This window comes from Nyctereutes procyonoides, unplaced genomic scaffold (assembly GCF_905146905.1).
Source record: "Nyctereutes procyonoides isolate TBG_1078 unplaced genomic scaffold, NYPRO_anot_genome, whole genome shotgun sequence".
NCBI lineage: Eukaryota > Metazoa > Chordata > Mammalia > Carnivora > Canidae > Nyctereutes > Nyctereutes procyonoides.
Genome location: NW_026575140.1, coordinates 43,650,653 through 43,671,856, shown reverse-complemented (window position 1 = coordinate 43,671,856; position 21,204 = coordinate 43,650,653). Strand labels below are relative to the sequence as shown.

The 21,204-nt window shown below is 40.0% G+C and overlaps 1 protein-coding gene and 1 pseudogene across 1 annotated transcript; both read left to right on the top strand.

The window, feature by feature from the left end:
• Nucleotides 1-7,735: 7,735 nt before the first annotated feature.
• LOC129497487 (60S ribosomal protein L4-like) lies at nt 7,736-9,028 on the top strand (annotated as a pseudogene).
• Nucleotides 9,029-20,027: 10,999 nt separating this feature from the next.
• On the top strand, nt 20,028-20,603 carry LOC129497588 (tRNA N(3)-methylcytidine methyltransferase METTL6-like). Its single transcript, XM_055306555.1, has one exon. It carries the CDS (start codon nt 20,028-20,030, stop codon nt 20,520-20,522), a length of 495 nt encoding a protein of 164 aa, XP_055162530.1. The 3' UTR covers nt 20,523-20,603.
• Nucleotides 20,604-21,204: the final 601 nt, after the last annotated feature.

The window sequence follows — 21,204 nt, the reverse complement described above, 5'->3', positions numbered from 1 at the left end:
TATGTATTTGTGTCCTCTGTGGGCTTCTGCAGGCTACAAGGATCTAATTCCTATGTTTTTCAGCATTTAGCACAATAGATGTTGCTCAGTGAATACTTCTTGAATAAGTATTACCTACTTTATTATTCTTCAAACCTATTTATATGAATCACTTGGAGCAATTGTTAAAAATACATTTCTGTGCCCTATGCTGGACATGCTAAATTGGTAACTCTGGTGGTGGGTGGAGCCAGGAAATTATATAGTTTAACAAGCTCCCCCAGGCGGTTGTGAGGGTCAGGTAAGGCTGGGAAATACTGGTCTAATTCAATGGTTGGTAAGCAAGGTATACACCTGAAATCTCCTAGGAAGCTTTCAAAGGAAGCAAAGCTATTTTCACCTTAACCTGTCTCAGAGAGTCTGATTCATGAGATCTAGAATATTTTTAGAAAAGCTTCTTAGGTGATTGTTATGTTTTCCTTTATCATCTCTGCTTCAGTTAAGAACCCATTTTTTTTTTTTTTTGCTTCCTGTGCAGTGTGATCTGCAATCCCACCCCAACCACAAAAGAGACTAAAATATTGGTGGTAAGCATCATGTCCTATAACTTTGAATCCACCACAATGTCAAGGGCATAATGGTCTTCAACGAAAAATTATTCATTTGAATTAAAAGTTCTATCCCATTCTCTACCCAAAGCCTGTCTCCCACCTAACTTTCTTTAGACTCTACCATGTGTCCAAACCTACTTTTTTAAAGATTTTATTAATTTATTCATGAGAGACACACACAGAGAGGCAAAGAATAGGCAGAGGGAGAAGCAGGCTCCATGCAGGGAACCCAATGTGGAGCTCGATCCCAGTACTCTGGGATCACACCCTGAGCTGAAGGTAGACGTTCAACTGCTGGGCCACCCAGGCGTCCCTCCAAACCTACTTTTGATTGAATTTATTGTGTCTTTTCATTTACCAATTTAGGTATCTTATTACATTGGAATCCATTTAAGCTATTTCAAAATCTATCCTGAGTGTCTCAGTGGGTTGAGCGTCTGCCTTTGGCTCAGGCCATGATCTTATGATCCTGGGATTGAGTCCCATGTTGGGCTCCCTGCTCAGTGGGGCCCCTCCCCTTGCTTGTCCTCTCTTTCTCACTCTCTCTCAAATAAATAAATAAAATACTTAAAAAATAAATAAATAAATAAATAAATAATAATAAATTTAATCATGTCACTATATAATTTCTGACCATTGGAACAATGCAAACATAATAAGAAGGCATATTAACACCCATAAACACTCAATAGTTTGTTTAGTTAGCTCAGAAGAAGACTGTTAGAGTAGAGCATGGGTGGAGTCAGCTTTGATAGATGGGAGAGGAGAAGGGCTAGTCTGTCTAGGATTCAGGGCTAAGGGACTCTACTAAGGCTCTATGAGATTCATGTATTTGTGATGCAAGACAGATATTGACAAGGGCAAAGATGCTTGATGAAGATGGGAACTCATCGTGTAACACTTTGAAAACATAGGAATGAAATAGGACACTGTGATCTCTCAGTTCATGTAATTTCTAACCTCATAATCCTCCCTCAACATGATATTAATAGGCTGATACTCATTACTTATTTGGTGTTCTCATTCTCTCATTTGCCCTCTGTCTCATTCTTGTTTCACTTCCTGTCTCTAAGATCCTCTAACACGCTATTTTCCCTCAGGCCTTGATTTTCATTCTTCAGTTCTCCTCAAATGTGAGGGGTGTTGGTAAAGAAGCGGAAAACAGGGGGCACCTGTGGGGCTCAGTCAGTAAAGCAACAGACTCTTGACTTTGGCTCAGATCATGAGCTCAGGGTCATGGGATCAGGTTCTGCATTGAGTGTGAAGTCTGCTTGGGATCCTCTCCCCCTCTCCCTCTGCCCCTTCCCTGCTCTCTCTCTTCTGCATGTGTGCTCTCTCTCTAAAAAAAAAAAAGGGGGGGGGAGAGAGAGAGAAAGACATTTAAAAAAAAAGAGGGGGAAAGACTTCAACAAAGAATGTATTTGTTTTGTAGTTGTGTGTGTGTGTGTGTGTGTGTGAGAGAGAGAGAGAGAGAAACTTACTCATTAATTCTGTATTGTCCTTAGAGAGAATTGGGACTTCACTGTATCATGTAATTATGCATGAGGTTTGGATTTCTTTCTTTTCTTTCTTGTCCTTCCCTCCCTTTTCCTTAAGTTGCTTTGGGTTAAAATAAAGGCCAAACAATCTGCCATTGTGTACAATTTGCACACAAGGTGCCAAGCCGGCTGCCAGGTTTAGTCCTGATGTGATCAAGAATGGCTGAGTTACAAAGCCACTGAGAAAACCGGTTTTCTACAGGAAATAGAAATTTATGAAAATCAGACCTCTGCAAATGCCCTGGCTGTTAGGCTGGCAGCCTGCCAAATCAGCTGTGTTGGTGGAAAGGAGACCTGTGATGTGATCTTCCAGGCCAAACTCAAGCCAGGCTGGGGGCACTGCAGGGGGCTGGGGATGCAACAGCCAGGCATACAAAAGAGTTTCCATGTGATTTCACCTACAACACCAGAGTTTTGGTCTTCTCCTTGCTTTAATTCCCTGGTTGTCTAGGGGGTGCCATTTGTGGATTCCGGACGTTCGTGGGCTCCCAACGACATTTCAACAACTGAAATCTGATCTACTTATAGCTTTTCCCCAACAGAATAAAATGTTAGGACCTTTATAGAATCTTGGGTTCTAATCTCAACAGAGTTCCTTAACTTCTGAGCCTCAGTGACCTCATCCCTAAATGAGAAAAATACCCACTCTGTGAATTGTGAACTTAAATGAAATAATGCCCAGTAACTGATAAGGACTGCTTTTGTTACCTCCTCCAACCCCAGAACAGGGTACACAGTATGACTGGCCCTTCGTAATTACCCACCATGTTTGGACAATGCTTCAATGCAGGGCTCACAGGCCTGAGGCAGCACTGGCCTGACTCCCCAGCTTCTCCTCCAACCCTGTAACAATGGCTAACATTTACTGAACACTTACTTGGACCAGCTATTGGGCCATCCACCTTTATTTTAACATTTTTTAAAAAAGATTTTATTTATTTGAGAGAGAGAGAGCATGAGTGGGAGGGAAGGGCAGAGGGAGATGGAGAAGCAGACTCCCCACTGAGCAGGGAGCCCGCTGCAAGGTTCAATCCCAGGACCCTGAGATTGTGACCTAAGCCAAAGGCAGATGCTTAACTGATTGAGCCACTTACAACCCGAGACACAATGTTTTAAGGTAGTTTGTTACACAGCAAAAGCTAACTGATACACTATTTGATCTCTTCCTTTTGTGAGCAACAAATCAACTATCACATCTTAATGGATGCTAAGATACACACAACAGGGATACCATAAATACACAAAGGTAGATAACCTTAGTTCATAGAAAGATTGTACCTATGATTTGACTTTAGAAAAAACTGGACTAATAGATTTTGCAAAATCATGAGCTGGTGTTTTAAAGTGCAGAAAGTCATATTTTTCTTAGTTTACATATCTCTTTTTAAATTGGAAGGCAAAATGAGTTTGGAACATTGTATCTATTTGGATCTAAACTTCCCAAGCTTCTTGATGAAATTCAGACTTTTTTCCCCCCATTTCTAAATCTTTTACGTTAGTAGTACTTATGTGTTTATTATTTTTGGCAAAGTGAGATAGGATACCTTTTAGTTGCTCTGACCAAAACAAGATAGCATGTTCTGGAGGTTTACTTCTTTGTAAGTAAATGTTCACTTGCATGTAGCTATCTTGAGAGTCTGAACATTCTTTATTCTTTGAAAAGATTCTGCTAACTTTTTTTGGGCAAAATTTAAATAATTCAAGGTAAAAAAGAATTATTAAGATTCTCTGTTTCTCTCTTTGTACAGATCAGACTCCTTAATATGGGACTATGGCACTGGACTTATTTTATCTCTAAGGCAATCAACAGAGGGCCCAAGTCTGGGAAACTTAGATGAAAGCCTCAAAATGTTCTTATTTAAGAGTGAAAGCAGTTTTGCAACTCAGAGTTTTTCTGCCAGGGTTGGTCTTGAATAGAAGTCCTCCCCACCAACTCCCTAGCTCTAGGACACGGCACTTTACTACTCTTAGATAATGATCTAAATTTCTCTGGATCTTGGAGTACCTTGTTCTCCCATCAAGATCTCTTGGATCTAGACCTGCAACTTGTACTGGATGCTGACATCAAGTCTTCACTTTCTGGCGCCACCCTGGGCCTCACCAGCCTTGATGCTGCTGTGTGCTAGTGTGCTGTGGTCTAAGCACACCTTAGTTTATGACATGTCAACAGACTGTCTACATCATTGAAGTCTACAAATCCTGAGATAAGAATGGGCCTAATCATCCCATTATTGATTCATTCTAAGTTATTTTATGATTCAAAAGAAATTACTTCGCAGAGGGCTCCATATCATGACTCTTTTTACATCTACCGGTCTCATGGGAGATGTTAAAAGCTTGTGTCCTAAGCCAGCCAGCATATTTGGTAACCCAACCAAGATGTAAATTCCTAGAATTCCTATAGTCTCAATTCCCTGTCTCCCATCTGTGTCAAAGAGACCTGGATATTTTTGCAAGTACAAAAATATAAAAATACAAAGTACAAATTTATATATATATATATATATATATATATATATATATATATATACACACATAATTATCACATATATAAAATTACCCATTTTCTCCCTTATCAGTTATTTTTTTAAAGATTTTATTTATTTATTCATGAGAGACACAGAAAGAGAGGCAGAGACATAGGCAGAGGGAGAAGCAGGCTCCCCGCAAGGAACCCAATGTGGGACTTGATCCTAGGACCCCGGGTTCACACCCTGAGCCAAAGGCAGACGCTCAACCGTTGAGCCACCCAGGCGTCCCCCTTATCAGTTATTAAATGCATTTTAAAATGTAGCAAAAAGATATTGAAGGGATGCCTGGGTGGCTCAGTGGTTGGGTGCCTGCCTTTGGCCCAGGGCATTGATCCTAGAGACCTGGGATCGAGTCCCGCGTCGCGCTCCCTGCATGAAGCCTGCTTCTCCCTCTGCCTTTGTCTCTGCCTCTCTCTCTCTGTGTCTCTCATAATTAAATAAATAAAATCTTAAAAAAAAAGATATTGAAAACTACCTATTTAATCAGTAATGAATAAAAACAATGAATTTATGGATAAATTATTAACAAGACTGACTTTAAATTTGCTATCAGTTTTGGTTTCTAACACTGAAGACACTGAATCTCTTTGAGGTAGGCATTTGCTCTGGGACAAAGGAATGGCAGCCAGCATCACTCCCCTTTCCTGTTCTCTCCTTCTTCCACATAAAGGTGAAACACAGGGGTGAAGTCTGGAGCGTTAGCAGCTATGTTGTACTTATGAAGCAAAAGATCTGAGGGTAAAAGCCAACAGTCTAAAAATGTCAGAGTGTAAATACAAAAAAGGCTTGGTCTTTGATGGCATCATTACATAACTAGCTGGATCAGTGCCAGTAACTTCCCACCTCAGGGCTCCTTGTTTTGTGAGAAAAATAAACCTCTATTTCTTTAATCCTCTATTAGGTCTTCTGTGCATCATAGGTGAATGTGGAAAAAAGTTTACTTCTAGTGGTCACATGATATTAGAACTCAAAGTTATTCCTGAACATTTTGAATGTTAAAGTAATACATTAATAGCCTTTATTGGTGACATAGACTGAAGTTTATTTTAGACTTATTATAAACTATTATATATACACTTAGCCAGGACAATAACTTAATTATGTAGTTTGACTTCAAAATGGATAGCAGCTTGTGGACACATCCGCTATGTATGACCTTTTCTCTAGAGAAAACATTCATCTCTATCAGTAGAGCATCGTTAACATGAGCTAGTCGTTGAGACACATAAAAAGCCCCCGGAGATCAGATTGGATATCACAATTATATTGCTGAAACAGAATTCAACTTGCAAATATAATTATCCTTGGTTGTTAGAATGATCATTTTTCATTTCAAGTCTAGTCTGGTCTCTAGGACTTAAAAGTGAGATGAAGAGTCAGAAAGAGGGTTTGGACAATCAGGCCATGCATGACAAAAAGCAAAAAAGGCTGGGGTTGGTTAGTACTGATAGGAGAGTATGGAACACTTAAAACTAGCCTTCAGATCTATTAAGGGATACTGTTGAGAAAATGAAAGCCAGCTGTTCTCCATCTTTTATGATGAAAACCTCAAATCAAGTGGGCTTATGCTTTTGCATCTGGGAATCAGATTAGCTAAAAAGAACTCCCTCTTGGAAGGTGAATATTGAATATTCCTTCTGGGATTGAATATTTGGGTAAGATTTAGATCTCACTCTCTGGAGGCAGTGGCTTAAATTTAATTCTGGGACTCCAGAAACAAAACAAAACAAAACAAAAAAGATAATTAAATTCTGAGTCTCCTTATATCCTTTGTTAATAAACAAATAAACAGATATGCACAGGATGGGGTCTCCTGTGGTCCCCCACCCCACCCAACAATGCTTGTCATTTACTCTTTAGGAACAACCATGGCCGTAGGCGAGAAGCCAGAAGGCCAAAAGCCTCTGTAGGTGGAGGACAGGCCTGGAGCCTTTTGGCTTTCTGCCAGCCCCTAGAGACCTTCCTCCTTACCTCAGGTAGGAGGCAAAGCAGCTCCCAGTGGATGCACGATGTCTGGAATTCATTAAACAAAAACCCGAGCTTTACTGTTCTCTCTTTGTACTCATTCTCATCTACAAGAGGATGATGTCTGTGTGGTCCTGCCCAAAGGCAGTGGTGAGGACTGACAAATTTCTCTAGGAGGTTGGTTCTATGATTTCATCAATGTGCATAATATGTAAGCTCTAGGTTATTTTCCTCTAAGTAAACCTTTCCCAGAACAAACCTTTTCCAGAGCAAACATCTACCTGGGAAAGGAAAGCAAAAGATTCCTTCTCTTATAAAATGTTCATGTGCCATGCAAGTTTTTAAAAGCATAAGAGTGCCTGGGTTCCAGTGGACGTCAGTGCACCTGGACTAGAGTATAGAATATGGCAGCTAACTGGCGCCATCTGGAGGGAAAGAGGCATCTGAACCAAAAAGCACAATTTGAAAACCTAACTATAAGGTTCTAGTGACATAAATCTAAACATTATAGGACATTTTCCAAAAAAATGGAATTTCCTGCTCCTTTTCTCCTGCCTTCTCTGAAAGCACCTGGGCTTATCACAAGGAGGCTGGGACTCATGTTCACACAGGACCTCAAATTTAGACTTGACATCTCTCTCCCATTTAGGCTATGCACTCAGTCATGGGACTTCATTGTAAAGTGTCACTCTCACCACCAATTGGCACCACCTGTGCCATGTTAATAATATTTGAAATAAATATTGGGATTATATTGTGTCACAAAGTGTCAGCCACTGATAATTTCTTTTTAAAAATATTTAAATTCAATTTGCCAATATATAGTATAAACACCCAGTACTCATCTCATCATGTGCTTCCTTAATGCCTGTCACTCAGTTACCCCATTCCCCCCCCCCACCTCCCCTTATGCAACTCTTTGGTCCTCTGAGTTAGGAATCTCTCTGGTTTGTCTTCCTCTCCAATTTTTCATCACTCAGTTTCCCTCCTTCCCTATGGTCCCTTGCACTATTTCTTATATTCCACATATGAGTGAGACCATATGATAATTGTCTTTCTCCAACTGACTTATTTCACTCAGCATAATACCTTCCAGTTCCGTCCCTCTCCTCTCCCCGTGATGGCGTGTGCTCGTCCGTTGATATCTGTGTACTCCGAAAAGGGGAAATCATCTGGCAAAAATGTTACCTTGCCTGCTGTGTTTAAAGCTCCCATTCAACCTGATATCGTGAATTTTGTTCACACCAACTTGCACAAAAACAACAGATAGCCATATGCTGTCAGTGAATTAGCAGGTCATCAAACCAGTGCTGAGTCTTGGGGTACTGGCAGAGCCGTGGCTTGAATTCCCAGAGTTCGAGGTGGTGGGACTCACCATTCTGGCCAGGGTGCTTTTGGAAATATGTGTTGTGGAGGCCGCATGTTTGCACCAACCAAAACCTGGCACCATTGGCACCGCAGAGTGAACACAACACAAAAACGATATGCCATCTGCTCTGCCCTGGCTGCCTCAGCCTTACCAGCACTGGTCATGTCTAAAGGTCATTGTATTAAGGAAGTTCCTGAACTTCCTTCAGTGGTTGAAGATAAAGTTGAAGGCTACAAGAAGACCAAGGAGGCAGTTTTGCTTCTTAAGAAACTTAAAGCCTAGAATGATATCAAAAAGTCTGTGCCTCTCAGCGAATGAGAGCTGGCAAAGGCAAAATGAGAAACCGTCGTTGTATCTAGAGCAGGGGACCCTGCATCATCTACAATGAAGACAATAGTATCATCAAGGCCTTCAGAAACATCCCTGGAATTACTTTACTTAATGTAAGCAAACTGAACATTCTGAAACTTGCTCCTGGTGGGCATGTGGGACGTTTCTGCATTTGGACTGAAAGTGCTTTCCGCAAGTTAGATGGTCTGTATGGCACTTGGCATAAGGCTGCCTCCCTGAAGAGTAACTACAACCTTCCCATGCATAAGATGCTTAATACAGACCTTAGCAGAATCTTGAAAAGCCCAGAGATCCAAAGGGCCCTCCGAGCACCATGCAAGAAGATTCATCGTAGAGTCCTGAAGAAGAATCCACTGAAGAACCTAAGAATCATGTTGAAGCTAAACCCGTATGCAAAGACCATGCGCCGGAACACCATTCTTCGCCAGGCCAAGAATCACAAACTCTGGATGGATAAGATGGCAGCAGCCTTAGAAGCCAAATCAGATGAGAAGGGGGTTCCAGGCAAGAAGCCCATGGAAGGGAAGAAAGGAAAGAAGGCTGTTGGTGTGAAAAAGCCAAAGAAACCTTTGGTAGGAAAAAAAGGCTGCAGCTACCAACAAACCAGCAGCTGACAAGAAACCTGCCGAAAAGAAACCTACCATGGAAGAGAAGAAGCCTGCTGCCTAAAAACTTATATTTGTTTATTCTATAAAAGTCAATCATTTTGGACAGCTAATTTTAAATAAAGACCTGATCAAAAAAAAAAAATACCTTCCAGATCCAACCACATTGAAGTAAATGGTAGGTATTCATCCTTTCTGATGGCTGAGTAATACTCCACATCTTCTTTATCCATTCATCTGTCAAAGGATATTTCAGCTCCTTCCACAGTTTGGCTGTTATGGACATTGTTGCTATGAACACTGGGGTAGAGGTGTCCCAGTGTTTCACTACATCAGTATCTTTGGGGTAAATACCCAGTAGTGCAATTGCTGGGTCGCAGGGTAGCTCTATTTTTAACTTCTTGAGGAACCTCCACACTGTTTTCCAGATTGGCTGCACCTGCTTGCATTCCCACCAACAGTGCAAGAGGGTTCCCCTTTCTCTGCATCCTTACAAACATTTGTTGTTTTCTGTCTTGTTAATTGTAGCTATTCTCACTGGTGTAAAGAACCACTGATAATTTCCACCAAAATCACCTGGGCATTTCATAAAACTGCAGATGTATTAGGCTTTCTGAAAATGAATTTCTTTCACACTTCATTAGAATTATTATTGGGAGGAAGTAAAACGTGTTTTTTATTTTATCCAACATATATATGGCACCATTATGGGTTAGGCACTGTTCTAAGTGCTTAACAAATATTAATGTACTGATGTATTAGGTCTTCTCAACAACTCTAGGAACCTAGATGTCATTATTATCCATCCTTGACTGATTAGGAAACCAAGATGCAGGAAGGTTAAGTAATTGGCCCAAAGTTACATGGCTAGTAAGCATATGACTGATTCAGGCTTTTTTCTTTGTTTGTTTAAAGAAAACACTTCTGGGCAGCCTGGGTGGCTCAGCGGTTTAGCGCAGCCTTCTGCCCAGGGCATAATCCTAGAGACCCAGGATCGAGTCCCACACTGGGCTCCCTGCATGGGGCCTGCTTCTCCTTCTGCCTGTGTCTCTGCCACTGTCTCTCATGAATAAATAAATAAGATCTTTAAAAAATAAAGAAAACACTTCCATTTTGGATTTTATGTATTTTTAGTATATTTTTCCTGTTTACATCCAAAAATAGAAAATATGAATATAACTATAGCTGGGTAATGAATGTGGTCTGATATATTAGGAAATGTCCTCATTGCTTTGAATAAAGAGAAAGAGCAAAAAGTCACAGTAATTAAGAGATACTAAATATTTACTATTTCTATGCTCTTAAAACTGTAAAAAAAAATAGGTTAAAATAATAGGGGTACCTGGATGCCTCAGTTAAGTGGCTGCCTATGGCTCAGGGCATGATCCCAGGGTCCTGGGATAGAGCCCCACTTTGGGCTCCCTGCTGAGCAGGGAGCCTGCTTCTCCCTCTCCTTTTGCAGCTCCCCCTATTTGTGCTCTCTCACTCTCTCTGTCAAACAAATAAAATATTTTTTTAAAAAAGCAAAAGAATAGAAAAAGATATACCATGTTAATATTAATCAAAAGAAAACTAGCTTGTCTATATGATAATCAGACAAAGTAGATTTCAAAGTAAAGAAGGTCATCTTATAATGACAAATACGCCCATTCATCAAGAAGATTCAATAACTTTAAATGTTTTCAAACCTAACAACAAAGATTCAAAATACATGAAGCAAAAACTGACTGAAATGATGGGAGAAATAGGTTAACCTACAGTTTCAAAGAGGTCAACACATCTCTCTCAATAATTGATAGAACAGGCAGACAGAAAACCAGTGAAGATACAGAAAACTTGAATAATACAATCAACCAGCTTGACCTAATTGACATTAATAGAACTACCCATTCAACAGTAGCAGAATATACATGTTTTTCAAATGTATATGGAATATTTGCTTGGCTAGATTATACTATGAACCATTAAACATGTATCAATAAGTTTAAAAGAATTAAAATCATACATAGCATATTCTCTTTCCACATGGAACTATAGTAGAAATCGACAATAGAAAGATAACTACTGGGCAGTCTGGGTGGCTCAGTGGTTTAGCACCGCCTTCAGCCCAAGGCTTGATCCTGGAGACCCAGGATCGAGTCCCACATCGGGCTCCCAGCATGGAGCCTGCTACTCCCTCTGCCTGTCTCTGCCTCTCTCTCTCTCTGTGTGTCTCTCATGAATAAATAAAATCTTTAAGAAAAAAAATGAAAAGCTCTGGAATAGCTTTTAAAAAAAAAGATAACTACTGTGAAAATATATAGAATCAAAAGGAAATTAGATAACATGTGAATCAAAGAAGAATCAAAAAGGAAATTAGAAGCATTTTAAGTTGAATAAAAATGAAAACATAACACATTGTAATTAGTGGCAATCTGCCTGAGTGGTATTTTGAAGGAAACTGGCAGTACTAAATTCTTTTTTTTTTTTTTTAAGTTAGTTAGTTATGACATGGAGAGGCAGAGACACAGGCAGAGGGAGAAGCAGGCTCCCTGTGGGTAGCTCCATGTGGGACTGTATCCCCAGACTCCAGGATCACGCCCTGAGCTGAAGGCAAGTGCTAAACCACTGAACCATCCAGGCATTCCTACTAAATTCTTTTATTAGAAAAGAAGAAAAGTCTCAAAGCTGTGACTTTAGCTTGCATTTTAACAAATTAAGGGAGAAAGAAGGTAAATTAAACCCAAAGTAGGCAAAAGACACAAACCGATAAATATTATGGTAGAAATCAGTAAAATAGGAAACAAAAAACAACAAAGAACATAAATCAACCTAAAAGCCCATTCTTTGAAACCAATAAAATTGATAAACGTCTAGCCAGACTCATCAGGAAAAGCAAGAGAATATATAGGTGGTATAACTACAGAATTTATAGATATTAAAAGGATAATAAAGAAATTATTAATTACTTTATGCCAAAAAATTAGACCACTTAAACAAAGTGAACAAATTACTTGAAAGATGTAAACTAGGGGCATCTGGGTGGCTCAGTCAGTTAAGCATCTTCCTTCACGTCAGGTCATGATCCCAGGGTCCTGGGATCAAGCCCTGCATGGGGCTCCCTGCTCAGCAGAGAGCCGCCTTCTTCTCCCTCTTCCCCTGCTCATGTGCTCTATCTCTTTCTCACTCTGTCTCTCAAATAAATAAATAAATAAATAAATAAATAAATAAATAAATTTTTTTAGAGATGTAAATTGCCACAGATCACTAAAGAAGAAATAGATAAGCTAAAAACCATAAAGGCATTTAAAATATGGAAAAGTGTAATTTAATGCCATCCTGCAAAGGAAACTCTAGGCCCAAATGGTTACACTGGTAAATTCTACCAAACATGTAAAGAGGTAATAATACCAATTCTACAAAAATTCTTCCAGAAAATTATAAAGAGGAGATTTTTCCCAATTCATTCTATAAGGCTACCACTATTCTGATACCAAATCTAGATAAAAACACTAGAAGAAAACTATAGCTGATTTCCTTCATGAACATGGATGTCAAAATTCTAAACAAAATATTAATGAATCTAATTAACAACATATAAAAGGATAATATACCATGAACAAGTTGGTTTTGTCCTAGGAATGCAAAGTTGATTTAATTTTAAAAGTAAATAAGTCAATGTAATACGATAAAAATAATTTACCATATTAATAAATAAAGGCAGAAAAATCATATGCTTATTTCAATAGACACAGAAAAAGCATCTGATAAAATCTAACTTCTATTTCTGATGAAAAACTCATAGCAAATTGGGAATGGCAGGAATTTAGCTGGGTAAGGGGTATCTTTGAAAAATATAAGCTAACATTATACTTACTGACAAGACTGATTGCTTTCCTCCTATGTTCAGGAATAAGAAAAAAAGGGTGTCCACTTATACCACTTCCTTTCAGTATTGTAATGGGAGTTCTGAACCAGCACACTAAGCAAGAAAAAGAAGTAACATCTAGATTAAAAAGGAGGAAGCAAAACTGTTTTCATTTGAAAATAGCAGATTTCTATGCAGAAAATCTGAGGGAATCTACAAAATAGCTCCTAGAAGTAATAAATGAGATTAACTATGTATCAAGATATATGATTGATGTGCAGAAATCAGTTGTATTTCAATATTCCAGCAAAGAACAACTGAACATTAAAAAATAATGCTATTGGGACGCCTTGGTGACTCAGTGGTTGAGCGTCTGTCTGCCTTTGACTCAGGGCATGATCCGAGTCCAGGGATGGGGTCTCACATCGGGCTCCCTGTGAGGAAGCTGCTTCTCCCTCTGCCTCTCTCTGTCTCATGGATAAAATAAAATAAAATCTTTTAAAAAAAGTAATAGTATATACAATAGCACTAAAATTATTAAATACTTAAAGAAAAACCTGGCAAAAGATATTCAACACATGATATTCAAAATTATGAAGTATTGCTAAAAGATATTAAAGAAGGCCCAAATAAATAAAGAATTCATGTGTGGGAAGATTTAATATAGTTAAGACATTACTTCTCTTCAAAGTGAACCATAGATTCAATGCAATCCCAATCAAAATCTCCACACAATTTTTTTGTAGAAATTGATGGGCTGATTCCAAAATTCATATGAAAATGTAAGGGACCTAGAAGAGTAAAAACAATTGAAAAAGAATAACAAAACTAGAAAGCTAACATTATCTTAAGATATAATAAAGCTCTAGTAGTCAAGACAATATGATATTGGTGTAAAGATACACAGATCAGCAAAACAGAGAGCCAAGAAATAGATCCATACATATATGATCACTGATTTTTGACAAAGGGAGTAAGATTATTCACTGGAGGAAGGATAGTCTTTTCAACAAATGCTGCTGGAACAATTAAATATCCATATGGAAAGACATGAAGGCAGGAAGGGGAGGGAGGAAGGAAGAAGGGGAGGGAGAAAGGAAGAAGGGTAGGGAACAAGAAAGGGAGGAATGGATGGAGGAAAAAGAAAGGAAGAATGGAGGAAGGAAGGAACAGAGAAAGGAAAGAAGGAAGGAAGGAGGGATGCTGAAAGAGAAACACACACAAACTTTGATCTGTTCCTTTTACATTTTACCATATACAAACATTAACTCAAAATGTATCATAGACATAGATAATATAAAATTGTGAAATTTCTACAAGAAACAATAGAAGAAAAATTTTTAATCTTGGATCAGGCAAGAATTTCTCAGATATAGCACCAAAACCACAATCTATACAAGAAAAACAATTGATAAGTTGGATTTTATCAAAATTAAAAACTTCTATTTTTTGCAAACACTGTTAAGACAATGAAAAGTGGCAGACTAGTTGCTAGTTTGCAAATTTTGTATCTGTAGGTCATTTATCTGATAAAGGATTTATATCCAGAGTACAGAAAAAAACTCAAAACTTAATAATACAAAAACAACCAGCCCAATAACAAATGGACAAGAGATTTGAACAGATATTTCATCAGAAAAGACAGAAGGATGACAAATAAGCACATGATAATATGCTCATCATCATAGGCTTCAGGGAACTGAAAATTAAAGTGAGATACCACTACACATCCTTTAGAATGACCAACACTTTAAAGACTGATCATACCAAGTGTTGGCCAGAATGTAAAGGAACTGGAATTCTCATACACCACTGGTGGGAATGTAAAATTATAAAATTCCTTTGGAAAACAGTTTGGCAACCTCTTAAAAACTTATGCACCTGGGGCAGCCCTGGTGGCTCAGCAGTTTAGCACCATCTTCAGCCCAGAGACTGATCCTGGAGACCCCAGATGGGATCGAGTCCCACGTTGGGCTCCCTGCATGGACCCTGCTTCACTCTCTGCCTGTGTCTCTGCCTCTCTCTCTGTGTGTCTCTCATGAATAAATAAATAAAATCTTAAAAAAAAATTTATGCACCATATGATCCAGTCATTTCAATTCTAGGTATTTGCCCAAGAGGAAATAAAGCACATGTCCATACAAAGATGTATACACGAATGCTCATATCATCTATATTAATCTTCCATTGTTGCATAATAAATTGCCACAAATTTAACAACTTAAAAACAACACACATTAAAAAAAAAAACACATTTATTATTTTGTAGTCCAGGCATGGCCTAGCTGGGTACTCAGGATCTCACAAAGCTGAAGTCAAGGCATTGGCCATGCTGCACTCCTTTCTGGGAGTCAGGCCTTTTCCAAACTCACACAGTTGCTGAAAGATTCAATTTCTTTCTTTTTGTTTTTTTATAAATTCATTTTTTATTGGTGTTCAAAAGATTCAATTTCTTGCAGTTGCCTACAACTGCAAGGTCCCCCCCCTCCTTTTTTTTTTTTTTTTTGCTGGTGGTCACGTAGGGGCTGGTGGTCACGCAGGTCACTCTCAGCTCCTAGAGGTTGCAGGCAGTTCCTGGCCATGCAGCCTTTTTTAGAATATGACAGCTTATGTCCTCAAAGCCATCAGAAGAATCTCTGTCTGCTAAGATGGAATCTTAGATAATGTAACATAATGACAGGAGTGACTATCAAATCACCTTTGTCATATTCCATTGGCTAAAAAGAAATCTTAGGTTTTATTCATACTCATGGGGAGGGGATCATACAAGGGCATGATTCACTGTTAGTCATCTGCAGGTGGATCTGCCACACCAGCTTTTATATTTGTAATATCTCAAGTTGGAAATAACTCAAATGCTCATCAACAGGTGAATGGATAAGCAAATTGTGGTATATTTGTACGGTGGAATACACGGCAATAAAGATAAATGAATGATATATACAAAACATGAATCAGTCTCAAAATAATGCTGAGTGAAAGAAACTGGGCAAAACCAAGTATTTACAGCATGATGCCATTTACATAAAAATGTAAAAAATTCACAATAATCTATAATGACAGAGAGCATATCAGTGATTGCCTGGGAATGAGAAGTGAAGGCAGGAAGTGCCACAAAGAGGTATAAGAAAACTTTGAGGAGTGGCAGATTGGTTCACATTCTTAATATTAGTGATAATTACATGAGTGTCAGAACTTACCAAATTGTACCCTTTAAATGTTTCAATTTACTGTATGTCAATCATACCTCACTAAGCCTGTTTTTAAAAAGCTAGCATCTTCTTCCAGAATCAACTCTTTCAAGATATTCCTGCTTGTTAATAAAAGCTTCCCTTTTTATTAATTTTGAATCGATGTGCAAATTTTTCAAGTTTATTTTTTAACAGCAGATTCTATGACAGTAATACAGGAGCGTTTTTTAATTCAGAATTTTAATTATGTACATAAATAGCAACATAAGAACCAGGAGTTCTAATGCTGGACATTATATCTCTAGGTGAAAGGATTTCCGATTAGTCCACTGGTAGTATGGTATCACCCAAGATAACAAAGAAGCCTGGTATAGTTTTTCCTGAAGAAGAAAGCCAATTTACTACATTCAGTACTGACTTCTCTGCCATTTTTCTGTAGAAAATGCATGGATTTTCCAATGTTCACCTATAACTGATTAAAATGGGCAGAGCATGGAGCATTCTACTTATTTCCAGGTGAATTCTTCACATTTCCTGGTTTTTGAAAGTTCTCCTTCCATATATCTTCTATGACTATGTATTACAGGAACATTTGTATAAGGTGGAGAAATTGTAGGAACTGTTGGTATGTGAGTCCTACATTATGAAATATCTCTAAGATGTAGTCTGATTGGATTAAAACTTTTAAGGTTTTGTGGAAGAGTCTGATGGGCAAACAGAAAATTTCAATATAATATAACTGCATATACATATACACATATGAAGAGAGAGGAAGAGAGAGAGAGAGGCTGAGACTTAGCTCACCCTGGGGTGAGTCTGTGGCACACAGAGAAGGTTTTGTGGAAATCATGAATAGAGTTTTAGGAGATGAATAGGAGTTTGCCAAGTGAGGAAGGGAAAAGGCATTCCAGACAGAGAAAGTGGCAAAGGCCAAGGTAACATGTGGAGAGGTAAACGGAGTTTGGTTAACATTAGACACAATGTGGGAAGTTGTGGTGGATGCGGTTGGAGAGTGTGAGTGAGGGCTGACATGAAGGGCATGATGACCTGGACATTATCTATTAGGCAGAGATTCTCTGAAGAATTTTAGGAAAGTGAATGATATCATTAAAGAAAAGCATAATCCCATCTGTTGATTAAAAGGGCTTCATAATACAAAGTAATGGTATGAACAGGAATGAGAAGATGGATTTGAGACATCTAAAAGGTAATATTGCAAGTCTTCTGGTCATAAGACCATAAGACCTTCTGGTGATCAACTGGTCATAAGTGAAGGAGAGAAGTCTATAGCAATCCCCAAGTTTTTATCTTGTGATCATTTCATCAACTGAAAAAGAAACACACAGGCAGAAGGTGGAAGCGGAGAAATGAGTTTAAACCAGGCATGTTGGGCGGACCATGTGCCCTGGGCGGCAGGCAGCTGGTTCATGGTCCCAGGGCAGCTGCGGCCCGCTCATAAAAAAAATAATAATAAAATAAATAAACCAGGCATGTTGAGTTTCAGATGCATGGGGGACATGGAAGTGAAGATGCTTTTTAAGGCAGGGAGATAAAAGGTCCAAGGATGACAATATGTGTGGGAGGTAAAACTCTGACAGTGGCAACATTTTCCAAGAAAAATATGTAGAGAAAAGCATTGAGCTGGAACCCCAAAGAGCCTTTTACCAAGGGTCAGAGGTGGAAGGGAAATTCCTATTGAGGACCCAGAATGAATGGCCAGAGGTATAGTAAAGCTAAGTAAACAAACTATCCTGTTCTGCTGATGAATGTCTCTATTTCAAAAATTTGTTCCCTACCCCTCCTTCACCCCTCACCCACTTTTACCCTCAGGTCTTCTGGTTGCAGGAAAAGAAAGCAACAAACTTTTTTGTCCTGAAAGAAAAGGATTAAATGGAAAGAATAAAATACAATATATGAAGCTGATCTCAAGGAAATATTTTTAGTTGACTGTCATGGTCCTTTTGGGTTTAATTTCTTGGTGATTGCTATATATCTGTTGACAATCTACATGTTTGTCCTCCTATAAAACCATGAGACAAGGGTCAGAGGCCCAGCCTCCATCAGTATGACTATCAGCAAAATGCATCTTTTGACTACATTCTATAATTTCACTGAGTTATGGGATGGGCCATTCACAATGGCACTTTTTATTGGGTATAAAAATAACTCTAATTGTTATCAAGTTGGATGGGATCATGAAGCTCTTCACTGTATTTTGGCATTGACAAAAGGAGGGGGAAATCCGAAATAGCTTCTAGAATTTTGTGGTTGTGGCTGGGGAGGATAATAAAAATGTCAGGCACTACGATCACTTAGGGCCTTATTGTCTGAACGACGACAGGCAGACTTGAAAACATCTAGTTAGCCAGGGTAGCCCAGACACATATAACAACTTCTTTCTTTTTCACAGGAAGCAAAATCCGTTTCCTTAGAAATGAGGGCGAGATCTATTTAACAACTAGGTCCAGGGTCAGGCATCTATGTCTCTATATGGATACACATATTCATATGTCTACACATTGTATGGTGTTTGTGGGAAGAGGTGTGTGTGTATAGGTAGGTGGGCATCAAAACTAGCCTCTTCAAAGGTGAAGCAACAAACATTAAGAAAGAGAGACGGAAGTGATCAATAATATTGACTATAGCTTAGGGGTCCTGTAAGATAAGACTGCTATTGCGTTTTCACAATACAGAAGTCTCTGGTGATCCTAGTGAATTTTAAACAAGGAATATAAGCAGAAGATAGATTTTATCATCTGGAATGCAAATGTGAAGTGAACCAAAGAAATAAAGACGGCAAATGAGGGAAGTGGCGGCGGGGGGCGGCGCCATGGCTGAGGGTTCCGCAGGGAGAGGTACCTGAGGCGGGTTTGTCCCCGCGCGGCGGCTCCCCAAGCCGGGCTGAGGGCTGAGGGCTGAGGGCTGAGGGCTGGGGCCGTCTCCGTCCCGGCGAATGTAAGAACCGACGACGGTGAGCCGGAGAGCGCGGCGAACGAGGGCAACACGGGCCCGGTAGCCAGTGTGGCCGGCTCTCCACACGCGCTGGCGGCCGCGGCGGCCTGGTCTCTCCCGAGCGCCCTCAGCCGGACGACCCCGGCCCCGCGCGTCGTCGGCCTCTTCTCCCTCACGCGTTAACGGAGGAGCCGGAGCCTCAGCCGCTGGAAAGCGACGCCCCCCCTGGTTCGTGGGACAGCTTCCCGGGAGTGCGATCAGACTCAGGCCGCAGGGCTTGGCTCCAAATGTCCCCCCTCCCCCAAAGCGAGTCTCGGATCCTTGGGCGACGGTGACCCCACTTGACCGCCTGTCGCCACCTCGGGAAGCTCTCACGGTTAAGTCGCCCCTTGTCGCGGCACCGAACACCGATGAGCGTTTTCTCCTAAGGTTTCTCAGTCAATGCTTGGGCCTGTCCTTTTTTAAAACCAAAGCGGTTTCTTTTTTTTTTTTTTCTTTTTTTGATTTTTGTTTATTTATGATAGTCACAGAGAGAGAGAGAGGCAGAGACACAGGCAGAGGGAGAAGCAGGCTCCATGCACCGGGAGCCCGACGTGGGATTCGATCCCGGGTCTCCAGGATCGCGCCCTGGGCCAAAGGCAGGCGCCAAACCGCTGCGCCACCCAGGGATCCCCCCCAGAGCGGTTTCTAATAGTTGACTCGTGGTTCGGTGCGTGAGAGTCCTGGCCGCTGAACGTCAGCCGTCTGAAGGTAGGGACTGCGTCTTGGTCTTTGTGACCGACCTCTTGTGTGGTGGGCCAGGTTTTGTGTCGAGTCAGCGTCTGAACTGTTTGGTCAAAGAACTGTTCTAGAACCACTAACCCAGCGTCTTAAAAAACTGTTCTAAAACCACTAACGGAATCTCCTTTCTCCTGCAAAAGGGCCCAATGCTGCCTGAGAAATCCAATCAGGATTAATACAATCCTGAGAAACTGCATCTGAAAAAAAACTCTGCCTATGTATGTCTGCAATATCCGCTTGGATCCCTCGGGTTATTCGGGGATGGAGAGTCTTCAACACTGTTAACAGTAATGCCCTCAGTTGAGGAGATGGCTTCTTTGCAAAGAAAAGGGCTGCAGGCAAGGATTCTCAGCTCTGAAGAAGAGGAGAAATTGAAAAGAGATCAAGCTTTGGTGTCCGATTTTAAGCAGCAAAAACTGGAAAAAGAGGCTCAGAAGAACTGGGACCTTTTTTACAAAAGAAATAGTACTAACTTCTTCAAAGATAGACACTGGACCACCCGAGAGTTTGAGGATCTCAGATCATGTAGAGAATTTGAAGATCAAAAATTGACTATACTTGAAGCTGGCTGCGGTGTTGGGAACTGTTTATTCCCATTTTTGGAAGATCAGAATATCTTTGCTTATGCCTGTGATTTTTTTCCAAGAGCAGTTGAATATGTCAAGCAAAATCCTTTATATGACTCAGAAAGACACAAGGTGTTCCAGTGTGATCTAACCAAAGATGACCTTCTGGAACATGTGCCCCCAGAATCTATGGATGTTGTCATGTTGATATTTGTACTCTCTGCTGTTCACCCTTGATAAGATGCACCTTGTCTTACAAAATATTTACCAGGTATTGAAACCAGGCAAAAGTGTCTTGTTTCATGACTATGGGCTGTATGATCACACCATGCTTAGGTTTAAAGCTGGCAGCAAACTTGGGGAAAACTTTTATGCTAGACAAGATAGAACAAGATCATATTTTTTTACTGATGAATTCCTGACTCCGCTCTTTACGGACACAGATTACGAAGACGTGGTGAATGAGGGCAGCCCGGGTGGCTCAGTGGTTTAGCAACACCTTTGGCCCAGGGCCTGATCCTGGACACCCTGGATCGAGTCCCATGTCAGGCTCTCTGCATGGAGCCTGCTTCTCCCTCTGCCTGTGTCTCTGCCTGCCTCTCTCTCTCTCTCATGAATAAATAAAATCTTAAAAAAAAAAAAAAAAAGAAGTGGTGAATGAGTATGTGTTTTGTGAGATGGTGAACAAAAAAGAAGGCCTGTATGTGCTAAGGGATTTTCCTTCAGAGCAAATTCCGAAAGTGTCCTAAGAACCCAACTCCATGACCATGGGCTGGACCACAAATTGTGACCTTTCATGAGGTTGACATTTGTGCCTCTGCTTGAAGAGGAAAGTTTAAAGCCACTATTTTGTATATTTTTATATCTCAACTTTTAAAATGAGTATATATAATTTTTATATTAAAAAATAGCAAGTGAA

Bases quoted from the DNA above. Each gene is read 5' to 3' on its own strand.
- LOC129497588 (XM_055306555.1), top strand. From the start codon at position 20,028: ATGGCTTCTTTGCAAAGAAAAGGGCTGCAGGCAAGGATTCTCAGCTCT.